At 48.1% G+C, this 13,684-nt stretch overlaps 1 protein-coding gene across 1 annotated transcript in view; it reads left to right on the top strand.

The window, feature by feature from the left end:
* The first annotated feature begins 660 nt into the window (after positions 1-660).
* Positions 661-13,684, top strand: part of SEC22B (SEC22 homolog B, vesicle trafficking protein) — a 199,609-nt gene continuing 186,585 nt past the window's right edge. The window contains exon 1 of the mRNA XM_063940307.1: positions 661-836. Coding sequence (XP_063796377.1) covers positions 762-836 — 75 coding nt within the window. The 5' untranslated portion in view covers positions 661-761. The remainder of the gene's footprint in view (positions 837-13,684) is intronic.

The following is a 13,684-nucleotide window of genomic DNA, read 5'->3' on the forward strand; positions in this document are numbered from 1 at the left end:
TACAGGAAACCATCTGGTTCTCCCTCATTGATGGCAAAAGTATTCAACATTTGTCATATGCAATCGATGATTTTGAATAATCGCTAATCAGTTAGCACAGCAACTAATGGCAGATAATAAAGCACAGATATCCAGCGCGTATTTATTAAAGAATATGTTACTGTATAAACTATATTTAATACTGCACATACAGTATTCATATAAAATGTGTGAGACTGTGTATATTTTTTCTGTGTGCTCAAAGCAGCTTAAAACGAAAATCCGACTTCTAATAAAATACTTCCTAGTTAGTCCCAGTAACCTCGGAACCCTTGACTCTAGGAACGTTTGTCCCGGTACGAGCGGCCGGAATTAATAGAATAGAACACTCTGACAAGCACTGCCGATTCGAAGGGTTGGTTCTATATCAGAGTGGCTGAAGGGACCTTGTGACGTACCTAGGGGAGGAGCTACGTCATCAGGGGGAGGAGCTACGGGCGAACAGGGTACCCGAAAAGTACCCTCGCGGGCTCGCTTCGCTCGCCACGCTTCGGGCACGGTGGCTCGCTTCGCTCGCCACCTGATTACTAAAGGTAATAGTTGGTGGCGTGGATAGTAGAGGAACTATCCCGCTGTCGTAGCTCCTCCCCCTTGCGGCGTAACTCCTCCCCCTTGCGTCGTAACTCCTCCCCTTACGGAAAAGGTCCCTTAGGAACACTTCCGGCCACCTCATCGCTTATGTCAGTGGTAGTGTGGTAGAAGTTGCTTCTCCTCTCCGAAACATGGTGCTGCTGACGATGATCGCCCGGGTGGCGGACGGGCTGCCTCTGGCGGCCTCCATGCAAGAAGATGAGCAAGTAGGTTATGGGTACAGAACGATCACGGCGAAGTTACATGGATGCTGATGATCATGTGTGTATGTACGTATAGTATGTGGTGTTGTTCAGTTCAAGATTGGATTCGCCTGACGTGTCTATGGCAGTATCTGGTGGCAGTAAGAGAAAGGGATATCCGTTTGTCTGTCTGTATTAATATTAAGGTAGCTTATTGAAGTGGTCGTTTGAGTAATGTGTTCACAATTCTGTGAGGTGACAACTGATAAGTTACTAATGACTAGGGGTCTATTCATGAAGCAGTGAAAAGTGAGCAGAAGTGAGCCAGTGGAGAAGTTGCCCATGGCAACCAATCAGCTGCTCCGTACAATTTTATAGTATGCAAATTATAAATGTTAATTCAATGCTGATTGGTTGTGATGGGCCACTTCTCCACTGGCTCACTTCTCCACACTTTTTACTGCTTCATGAATAGACCCCCTAATGTAAACTCCTGAATGCGCTGTCTGCTTCCATGTATTCTATCAATAAAAAATTGTAGCCAATGGATCTCCTATAGGGGCACATTTAAAAAACAAACAAACAAACAAAAAAAAAAATCCCAATTTTTCATTGCAAAAGCAGCCCCTGCAAAAATGCCAACTTTACCAAGCTTCGAAATTTTGCTCTGGTAGCGAATGTGATCTTTAGATGCCAGTAGCCATTTTAGCCAATGGGCAATTTCTGCTAAATTTTGCAGTAGAGGAATTTGAAGGTTGTCCCCCACGGTAATGACCACTCACACGTGTACAGTAGCGCAACAGGGGCTCGAATCTGGAAGTACTGTAGACTAATGTGATCGCATAAGCAATAGTTTTTCTGCTTACATAGCGCAGAGAGGTTCTTTGCTTGTGATTAAAAGTTAAATTCCAGTGATAATTAATACGATAAATTATAATTATAGTGACCAAGTCCTGATAATTGATAAATATACCCCTTGGACTTTGGAATATACAAGCTAGAAGGTGCAATTTTGACGACACTTTTGTTATACTTGACGATGCGCGTGAGCAGTGAAATGATATCGGACACACACACTGAACGATATCCTCACCAATAGTCGTCAGTGATGGCATGCACCCAGATCCAGGTGTATGCAGTCTTGTCCAAAATTTTAAGATTTCAAAGCAGAAACTAAAGACATTGGACTTCGTCAATGACGTGCAGGAGTGTGCATTGTTAACAATATTGGGCCTTATTCAGGTTGGTTAGCAAACCAAAAAAGTTAGCAACTGGGCAAAACCATGTTGCACTGCAGGTGGGGTAGATGTAACGTGCTGAGAGAGTTAGTTGGTTGGAGCCTGTTCAAACTGAAATCTAAATTGCAGTGTAGAAATTAATCAGCCAATATTTACCCTGTACAGAAACAATATAAACCACCCAAATCTGAATCTATCTGCACAAATTACATCTGCTCCACCTGCAGTGCAACAAGGTGTTGCCCAGTTGCTACCTTTTTTGGTTTGCTAACAAACCTGCATAACCCCCCATAGAGTGTACACACTGGACAATATGACCAATATTTTGTCCGAAAGGCCAGCTTGGACGATATATATTGGGTGCATATCGTCAAGTGTGTATCCAGCCTTAAGGCCCATACACAAGGTTAGATTCGGGCTATGCCCGATTCTCGCTATGCGACAGGGGCTAGGTCGGCATCGCAAGCACATAATGAGTGTGCTTGCGATACTGACTGTGCGATTTTGGCTAAGTGTCAATTTTGTCTACTTCTTCAATAGAGATAGTCAAAATTGACTTGCCTGCACAGCCCGTCTAGGCTTGTGATGCCGACTGCGCATCAGCATCAAATCAGGATCGCAAGGTGACTTTCACCTTGCAATCTGCACTAACTTTTCTTACGATTTTGACTATATATAGTCAAAATAGTAAGAAAATATTTCGTTGTGAGTACACACCATTAGAGTTAGGTGTTGGTCACAATTTAGCTAAACTCTTAATCACAGATTTAAAATAAAGCTGCCCAATATGTGTGTGTGAAATTTGTATCATACCACAATTTGCTCCCTTTAGCTGAATTCCTCATTCAGTATAAGGCCCTGCTAATTTAGTAGACCTAATCCTCTACAGCTATTATTTAATTAATTTAAACATATAGACATAGATTACTCTTTATTGGCCTTTATTTTCTGTTTCATATAAATGGATAATTCAACATTTATATCTGTGTCCTGATTTTGTTGCTGGCATGGTAGTGGCACCATTATGCTAAGAGATGAGTGAATCGGCATTAATTTATATACCTATAAATATAGAACAATATGTAGTGACAATAATTTCTACTTGGATTAATTTCAATGTGTGTGTGGATGGTGAACATTTTCCCAAGGCACATCAAAGTGAAAGTGTCTGGTCCAATATGTAATGAATTATTATAAGAAGAAATAACTGTCCGCACAAAAGTTGATTGTTTGAAGTAATTAAAAAGTTTACTTCATGTGCCAAGAAAAAGTATTACAGCAAACCAGCCATTACATTGTAAATGCATTCACATTGGCTTTCAGTCCAAAAAGCATCCTGCATGGAACACATACAAGGCTTTTATCTGTTACAATTCACATAGGATCATTAATATTCAATATTATGCATAACTAGTCTACCAAATTCCAAGAAATAAGCAGATATCATCTCTTAAACTAAAATGTCCAAATTATCATTTGTTTAAGGAGTTAATTACATGGGTTTTTGCTAGTAAAATTGATCATTGGGTTTAATCATTTTTCTCAAACATCAGCCCACTGGTCCTAAATCATTTGCATAATTCTGCAGGTGTTTATTAGAAATGTTTTTTAAGATGAAGGCTGTATTCCAAGGCCGTTAATTAACTGCAAAGACTGTGAACTCAGCAAAGATTGTTAGGGAGGGTTATCAATCTGTGTGATATCCGGTGTAATATGTAATTGTAGGATTATTTATGGCTCGGCACGCTCATATTTCTCTTACGTCCTAGAGGATGCAGGGGACTCCGTAAGGACTATGGGGTATAGACGGGCTCTGCAGGAGACATGGGCACTCTAAAGACTTTAGATGGGTGTGCACTGACTCCTCCCTCTATGCCCCTCCTGTAGACCTCAGTTAGCTCCTGTGCCCAGAGGAGACTGGGTGCACTGCAGGGGAGCTCTACTGAGTTTCTCTGTAAAAGACTTTTGTTAGGTTTTTTATTTTCAGGGAGCACTGCTGGCAACAGGCTCCCTGCATCGTGGGACTGAGGAGAGAGAAGCAGACCTACTTAAATGATAGGGTCTGCTTCTTAGGCTACTAGACACCATTAGCTCCAGAGGGTCGGAACGCAGGTCTCGCCCTCGCCGTTCGTCCCGGAGCCGCGCCACGGTCCTCCTCACAGAGCCGGAAGATAGAAGCCGGGTGAGTATGAGAGAGAAGAAAGAAGACTTCAAAGGCGGCTGAAGATTTCAGATCTTCATTGCGGTAACGCTGCGCGCCATTGCTCCCACATTTACACAGACACTGGTGGCACTGTATGGGCGCAGGGGGGGGCGCCCTGGGCAGCAGTTATTAAACCTTCTAGGTACACTGGCATAGGTAGGAGGCTGTATATTGCAAAAACCCCTGCCAGTATAAGGATTTGAGCGGGGGCGGAGCTTGATCCCTCAGCACTAACCAGCGCCATTTTCTCCACAGCACGCTTTAGAGAAGCTGGCTCCCCGGACTCTCCCCTGCTGAACACATGTACAGAGGGCAAAAAAGAGGGGGGGGGCACATTTATTTGGCGCAGTGAGTATATTTATATAAAAGCGCTGTACTGACTGGGATTTCATTCCAGTGTCAGGTGGCGCTGGGTGTGTGCTGGCATACTCTCTCTCTGTCTCTCCAAAGGGCCTTATTGGGGGACTGTCTCCACATTAACTCTCTCTCTCTATATATCTATATCTATATCCCAGAGTGTGTGGGGGTGTCGGTACGTGTGTGTCGGCATGTCTGAAGCGGAGGGCTCATCTAAGGAGGAGGAGGTAGAGCAGATGATTGTGGTGTCTCCGTCGTGGTGTCTTTATTACATAAGAGAATGGACAAAGCAGAGTCCAGAGAAAGAACAGGAAGTCAATCCATGGCTTTGGCTGTATCACAGGGCCCTCCAGGGTCTCAGAAACGTCCCCTGTCCCAAGTAGCAGACACCGATACCGACAGGGATTCTGACTCCAGTGTCGACTACGATGATGCAAGGTTACACCCAAGGATGGTCAAAAGTATTCATTATATGATTGTTGCAATAAAAGATGTTTTGCATATCACAGATGACCCCTCTGTCCCTGACACGAGGGTATGCATGTTTAAGGAAAAGAAGCCTGAGGTAACCTTTCCACCATCTCATGAGCTGAACGCGTAATTTGAAAAGGCTTGGATAACTCCAGACAAGAAACTGCAGATTCCCAAGAGAATTCTTATGGCGTATCCTTTCCCTGCACAGGACAGGTTACGGTGGGAATCCTCGCCCAGGGTGGACAAGGCTTTGACGCGCTTGTCCAAAAAGGTGGCGCTACCGTCTCCAGACACTGCAGCCCTCAAGGATCTTGCTGATCGCAGACAGGAGACTACCTTAAAATCAATTTATACGCATACGGGGGCCTTGCTCAGACCGGCAGTAGCGTCGGCATGGGTATGTAGCGCAATAGCAGCATGGACAGATCTTTTCATCTGACATTGACACCCTAGATAAGGATAGCATTTGATTGACTCTGGGTCATATAAAAGACGCACCGTTATATATTAGAGACGCTGCGAGAGACGTTGGGCTGTTGGGTTCAAGAGCCAATGCCATGGCAATTTCTGCTAGGTGAGCCCTGTGGACCCGCCAATGGACGGGTGATGCCGATTTAAAGAGACATATGGAAACTTTGCCTTACAAGGGTGAGGTTTTTTTGGGGGAGGGTCTCGCGGACCTGGTTTCCACAGCTACCGCGGGTAAACCTACTTTTTTACCTTATGTTCCCCCCACAGCAAAAGAAAACACCACAGTATCAGATGCAGTCCTTTCGGTCGCATAAGTCCAGAAGAGGTCGGGGCTCTTCCTTCCTCGCCAGAGGTAAAGGTAGAGGGAAAAGAGTGCCTGCTACGGCTAGTTCCCAGGAGCAGAAGTCCTCCCCGGCTTCTACTAAATCCACCGCATGACGCTGGGGCTCCGCTGCGGGAGTCCGTGCCGGTGGGGGAACATCTTCGACTCTTCAGCTAGGTCTGGGTTCAGTCAGACGTGGATCCTTGGGCGATGGAAATTGTATCCCAAGGCTACAAGCTGGAATTCGAAGAAGTGCCTCCTCGCCGATTTTTCAAATCGGCTTTACCAGCTTTTCCCCCAGAGAGGGAAATAGTTTTGGCTGCAATTCAAAAACTGTGTCAACAGCAAGTGATTATCAAGGTTCCCCTAGTCCAACGGGTAAAGGGGTGCTATTCAACTCTGTTTGTGGTCCCGAATCCGGATGGCTCGGTCAGACCCATTCTGAATCTAAAATTCCTAAACCTGTACTTGAATTGCTCCGGGCAGTTATCTCCAGCATGGAAGGGTGGGGGGGGGGGGGGGATTTTATGGTGTCTCTAGACATAAAGTATGCATACCTTCATGTCCCCATATATCCCCCTTATCAGGCGTACCTGAGATTCGCTGTACAGTACGGTCATTACCAGTTTCAGACGTTGCTGTTTGGGCTTTCCACGGCCCCGAGGATTTTCAACAAGGTAATGGCGGAAATGATGGTGCTCCTGCGCAGGTAGGGAGTCACAATTATCCCATACTCGGACGATCTCCTGATAAAAGCGAGATCGAGAGATCAGTTGCTGAAAAGCGTGTCGCTCTCCCTGAGAGTGCTGCAGCAGCATGGCTGGATTCTAAATCTACCAAAGTCACAGTTGATTCCAACGACTCGGCTATCTTTCTTAGGCATGACATGGAACAGAAGAGGGTTTTTCTCCCAACGGAAAAAGCCCAGGAACTCCAGAACATGGTCAGGGACCTGCTAAAACCAAAAAGAGTGTCAGTCCATCAATGCACTCGAGTACTAGGAAAAATGGTGGCGACCTACGAGGCCATCCCCTTCGGCAGGTTCCATGCGAGGACGTTTCAGTGGGACCTTCTGGACAAGTGGTCGGGGTCCCATCTACAAATACATTAGAAAATAAGCCTGTCCCCCATGGCCAGCGTGTCTCTCCTGTGGTGGCTGCAGAGTACTCACCTTCTAGAGGGTCGGAGGTTCGGCATTCAAGACTGGGTTCTGGTGACCACGGACACGAGCCTCCGTGGTTGGGGAGCAGTCACACAAGGAAGACATTTTCAGGGACTATGGTCAAGCTAAGAGGCTTGTCTACACATCAACGTACTGGAATTGAGGGCCATATACAACGGCCTACGAAAGCGGTGAATCTTCGCGGCCTACCGGTGCTGATTCAATCAGACAGTCACAGCCGTGGCTCATGTAAACCGCCAAGGCGGGACAAGGAGCAGAGTGGCAATGGCGGAAGCAACCAGGATTCTTTGCTGGGCGGAAAATCACGTAAGCGCTCTGTCAGCAGTCTTCATTCTGGGAGTGGACAAATGGGAAGCAGACTTCCTCAGCAGACACGATCTCCATCCAGGAGAGTGGGGACTTCATCAAGAAGTTTTTGCAGAGATAACAAGTCGTTGGGGACTTCCTCAAATAGACATGATGGCGTCACGCCTCAACAAGAAGCTTCGGAGATATTGTGCCAGGTCAAGGGTCCCTCAGGCATTAGCGGTAGATGCCCTGGCGACACCATGGGTGTTCCAGTCGGTCTATGTGTTCCCTCCTCTTCCTCTCATCTCAAAAATATTGGGAATCATAAGACGAAAAAGAGTGCAGACAATACTCATTGTTCCAGATTGGCCTCGAAGGGCCTGGTATTCAGATCTTCAGGACATGCTCACAGAAGATCCGTGGCCTATTCCTCTCAGGGAGGACCTGTTGCAGCAGGGGCCCTACGTGTTCTAAATCTTACCGCGGTTACGTTTGACGGCATGGCGGTTGAACACCGAATCCTAGCTGGGAAAGGTATTCTGGATGAAGTCATCCCTACTCTGATAAAGGCTAGGAAGGAGGTGACGGCGAAACCTTATCACCGTATCTGGAGGAGATATGCATCTTGGTGTGAAGCCAAGAATGCTCCTATGGAAGATTTCCACCTGGGCCGTTTTGTCCACTTTCTACAAACGGGAGTGGATATGGGCCTAAAGTTAGGCTCCATTAAGGTACAGATTTCGGCCCTATCAATATTCTTTCAGAAGGAATTTGCTTCTCTCCCGGAAGTCAAAACTTTTGTGAAGGGAGTACTGCACATCCAGCCTCCTTTTGTGCCCCCAGTGGCACCATGGGACCTTAACGTGGTGTTACAGTTTCTAAAATCACACTGGTTTGAACCTCTTAAAACGGTTGAATTAAAATTTCTCACTTGGAAAGTAGTCATGTTGCTGGCCTTGGCATCTGCAAGGCGGGTGTCCGAATTGGCGGCTTTGTCTCACAAGAGCCCCTATCTGATTTTCCATGTGGATCGAGCAGAGTTGAGAACTCGTCCTCAATTTCTGCCTAAGGTGGTTTCATCATTTCATATGAACCAACCTATTGTGGTGCCTGTGGCTACGGGGGACTTAGAGGATTCCAAGTCCCTTGATGTAGTCAGGGCCTTAAAAATTTATGTAGCCAGGACGGCTCGAGTTCGGAAAACAGAGGCACTGTTTGTCCTGTATGCGGCTAACAAAGTTGGCGCTCCTGCTTCTAAGCAGACTATTGCTCGCTGGATCTGTATCACGATTCAGCAGGCTCATTCTACGGCTGGATTGCCGGTACCAAATTCGGTAAAGGCCCATTCCACTAGGAAGGTGGCATCTTCTTGGGTTGCTGCCCGAGGTGTCTCGGCATTGCAACTTTGCCGAGCGGCTACTTGGTCGGGTTCAAACACTTTTGCTAATTTCTACAAGTTTGATACCTTGGCTGAGGAGGACCTCTTGTTTGCTCAATCGGTGCTGCAGAGTCATCCGCACTCTCCCGCCCGGTCTGGAGCTTTGGTATAATCCTCATGGTCCTTACGGAGGCCCCAGCATCCTCTAGGACGTAAGAGAAAATAAGATTTTAAACCTACTGGTAAATCTTTTTCTCCTAGTCCGTAGAGGATGCTGGGCGCCCGTCCCAGTGTGGACTGAATTCTGCAAGACTTGTGTATATAGTTATTGCTTACATAAGGGTTATGTTACAGTTTTGATCAGTCTCTGGCTGATGCTGTTTTGTTTCATACTGTTAACTGGTTCGTATGTTCCTTGTTGTAAGGTGTGGATGGTGTGGGCTGGTATGTATCTTGCCCTTAGATTAACAAAAATCCTTTCCTCGTACTGTCTGTCTCCTCTGGGCACAGTTCTCTAACTGAGGTCTGGAGGAGGGGCATAGAGTGAGGAGCCAGTGCACATCCATCTAAAGTCTTTAGAGTGCCCATGTCTCCTGCGAAGCCCGTCTATACCCCATGGTCCTTACGGAGTCCCCAGCATCCTCTACGGACTAGGAGAAGAAGATTTACCGATAGGTTTAAAATCTTATTTTCTCTGACGTCCTAGTGGGACTCCGTAAGGACCATGGGGAATAGACGGGCTCCGCAGGAGACTGGGCACTCTAAAAGAAAGATTAGGTACTATCTGGTGTGCACTGGCTCCTCCCTCTATGCCCCTCCTCCAGACCTCAGTTAGAATCTGTGGCTGGCCATAGATGGGTGCTCCTAGTGGGCTCTCCTGAGCCTGCTTGTTAAAGAAAGTATTTGTTAGGTTTTTTATTTTCAGTGAGCTTCTGCTGGCAACAGACTCACTGCTACGTGGGACCGAGGCGAGAGAAGCAAACGTACCTGTTCACAGCTAGGTTGCGCTTCTTAGGCTACTGGACACCATTAGCTCCAGATGGTTCGAACACAGGCAGCTGTCCTCGATTGTCCGTTCCCGGAGCCGCGCCGCCGTCCCCCTCGTAGAGCCAGAAGAACAGAAGCTGGAAAGACCGTGAAATCGGCGGCTGAAGACTCCTGTCTTCATTTAAGGTAGCGCACAGCACCGCAGCTGTGCGCCATTGCTCCCACAGCACACCACACACTCCGGTCACTGTAGGGTGCTGGGCGCTGGGGGAGGGGGGGTGCGCGGGCGCCCTGGGCAGCAATTTTAATACCTTTGGCATAAATAAGCATCTATACAGTCACAGACTGTATATATGTGAAAACCCCCGCCATTTTTTATACACAGAAGCGGGACAGAAGCCCGCCGCTGAGGGGGCGGGGCCTTCTTTCTCAGCACACCAGCGCCATTTTTTCTTCACAGCTCCGCTGGAAGGACGCTCCCCAGGCTCTCCCCTGCAGTCTCACTGGTACAGAAGGGTAAAAAGAGAGGGGGGGCACATAAATTTAGGCGAAAAAAGTATATTTTCAGCATCTATTGGGTAATCACTTGTGTAGTGTGTATCCCTGAGGTATATAGCGCTGTGGTGTGTGCTGGCATGCTCTCTCTGTCTCCCCAAAGGCCTTTGTGGGGTCCTGTCCTCAGTCAGAGCATTCCCTGTGTGTGTGCTGTGTGTCGGTACGGCTGTGTCGACATGTTTGATGAGGAGGGTTACGTGGAGGCGGAGCAAGTGCAGATAAATGTGGTGTCGCCGCCGTCTGTGCCGACACCTGATTGGATGGATATGTGGAAGGTCTTAAATGACAATGTAAACTCATTGCATAAAAGGTTTGATTACGTTGCAGCAGGGGGACAGCCGGGCCCTCAACCTGGGCCTGCCCAGGCGCCTCAGATGCCGTCAGGGTCTCAAAAACGCCCACTATCTCAGTTGGTTGACACGGATGCCGACACGGAGTCCGACTCCAGTGTCGACGATGATGAGGCACAATTACAGCCTAAAATGACCAAGGCCATCCGATACATGATTATTGCAATGAAAAATGTATTACACATTTCAGAGGATGACCCTGTTCCTGACAAGAGGGTACATATGTTCGGGGAGAAAAAGCAGGCAGTGACTTTTCCCCTGTCTCATGAATTAAATGAGTTATGTGAAGAAGCGTGGTCCTCCCCTGATAAGAAAGTGGTGATTCCCAAAAGATTACTAATGGCGTACCCTTTCCCGCCAACGGATAGGTTACGTTGGGAATCCTCCCCTAGGGTTGACAAGGCGCTGACGCGCTTATCTAAGAGGGTGGCCCTGCCGTCTCAGGATACGGCCGCCCTAAAAGAGCCTGCGGATAGGAAGCAGGAAGGTATCCTGAAGTCAGTGTATACACACTCTGGTACTCTACTGAGACCGGCTATTGCTTCAGCCTGGATGTGCAGTGCTGTAGCAGCATGGACAGATACTCTGTCGGAGGAGTTAGATACCCTGGACAGGGATACAGTATTGCTAACCCTTGGCCACATTAAAGACGTCGTCTTATATATGCGGGATGCCCAGAGGGACATTTGCCTGCTGGGCTCTAGAATAAATGCAATGTCCATTTCTGCCAGGAGGGTCTTATGGACTCGGCAATGGACAGGGGATGCCGACTCTAAAAAACACATGGAGGTTTTGCCTTATAAGGGTGAGGAATTGTTTGGGGACGGTCTCTCGGACCTCGTATCCTCAGCGACAGCTGGAAAGTCGACTTTCTTGCCACTGGTTTCCTCAAAGCCTAAGAAAGCACCGTATTACCAAATGCAGTCCTTTTCGTTCTCAAAAAAGCAAGAAAGTCAGAGGTGCATCCTTTCTTGCCAGAGGCAGGGGTAGAGGAAAGAAGCTGCACCATGCAGCCAGTTCCCAGGAACAAAAGTCCTCCCCGGCTTCCACTAAGTCCACCGCATGACGCTGGGGCTTCACAGGCGGAGCCAGGAGCGGTGGGGGCGCGTCTCCGAAACTTCAGCAATCAGTGGGTGTCCACGGCACCGAGAGTATTTACCAAGGTAATGGCGGAAATGATGGTACTCCTTCGGAAGCAAGGAGTCGGTTATCCCGTACTTGGACGATCTCCTCATAAAGGCGAGGTCCAGGGAGCAATTGTTGATCAGCGTAGCACACTCTCAGGAAGTGTTGCTACGGCACGGCTGGATTCTGAATATTCCAAAGTCGCAGCTAATTCCTACGACACGTCTGCCCTTCCTGGGTATGATTCTGGACACAGTGCAGAAGAAGGTGTTTCTCCCGGAGGAGAAGGCTCAGGAGTTGGTGACGCTGGTCAGGGACCTCCTGAAACCAAAACAGGTGTCTGTGCATCACTGCACGCGGATCTTGGGAAAGATGGTGGCGTCATACGAAGCCATTCCCTTTGGCAGGTTCCATGCCAGGATTTTTCAGTGGGATCTGTTGGACAAGTGGTCCGGATCGCATCTTCAAATGCATCGGATGATCACCCTGTCCCCGAGGACCAGGGTGTCTCTTCTGTGGTGGCTGCAGAGTGCTCATCTTCTCGAGGGCCGCAGGTTCGGCATACAGGACTGGGTCCTGGTGACCACGGATGCAAGCCTCTGCGGATGGGGGGCAGTCACTCAGGGAAGAAACTTCCAAGGGCTGTGGTCCAGTCAGGAGACTTGTCTGCACATAAACATACTGGAATTAAGGGCCATATAACGCCCTGAGTCAAGCGGAGCCCCTGCTTCGAGACCAACCAGTGCTGATCCAATCAGACAACATCACGGCAGTCGCCCATGTAAACCGACAGGGCGGCACAAGAAGCAGGGTGGCAATGGCGGAAGCCACAAGGATTCTTCGTTGGGCGGAGAATCACGTGCAAGCACTGTCAGCAGTGTTCATTCCGGGAGTGGACAACTGGGAAGCAGACTTCCTCAGCAGACACGACCTCCACCCGGGAGAGTGGGGACTTCATCAAGAAGTCTTCGAGCAGATTGCAAATCGGTGGGAACGACCACAGGTGGACATGATGGCGTCCCGCCTAAACAAAAAGCTAAAAAGATATTGCGCCAGGTCAAGGGACCCTCAGGCGATAGCTGTGGACGCACTAGTAACACCGTGGATGTTCCAGTCGGTCTATGTGTTTCCTCCCCTTCCTCTCATACCCAAGGTGCTGAGAATAGTAAGTAAAAGAGGAGTGAGAACAATACTCATCGTTCCGGATTGGCCAAGAAGGATTTGGTACCCAGAACTACAAGAGATGATCTCAGAGGACCCATGGCCTCTGCCTCTCAGACAGGACCTGTTGCAACAGGGACCCTGTCTGTTCCAAGACTTACCGCGGCTGCGTTTGACGGCATGGCGGTTGAACGCCGCATCCTAGCAGAAAAAGGCATTCCGGATGAAGTTATTCCTACGCTGATAAGGGCTAGGAAGGACGTGACAGCAAAGCATTATCACCGTATATGGAGAAAATATGTTGCTTGGTGTGAGGCCAGGAAGGCCCCTACAGAGGAATTCCAGGTGGGCCGATTTCTGCACTTCCTACAGTCAGGTGTGACTATGGGCCTAAAATTGGCGTACATAAAGATCCAGATCTTGGCCCTATTCATTTTCTTTCAAAAAGAACTGGTTCACTGCCTGAGGTTCAGACATTTGTAAAGGGAGTGCTGCATATTCAGCCTCCTTTTGTGCCACCAGTGGCGCCTTGGGATCTTAACGTGGTGTTGGATTTCCTGAAATCCCATTGGTTTGAGCCACTTAAAACTGTGGAGCTAAAATATCTCGCGTGGAAAGTGGTCATGTTATTGGCCTTAGCATCGGCTAGGCGCGTGTCGGAATTGGCGGCTTTGTCATGTAAAAGCCCCTATCTGATCTTCCATATGGATAGGGCAGAATTTAGGACTCGTCCCCAATTTCTCCCTAAGGTGGTATCATCGTTTCATTTGAACCAACCTA

Source organism: Pseudophryne corroboree, chromosome 9 (assembly GCF_028390025.1).
Source record: "Pseudophryne corroboree isolate aPseCor3 chromosome 9, aPseCor3.hap2, whole genome shotgun sequence".
In the NCBI taxonomy this organism is placed as follows: Eukaryota; Metazoa; Chordata; class Amphibia; order Anura; family Myobatrachidae; genus Pseudophryne; species Pseudophryne corroboree.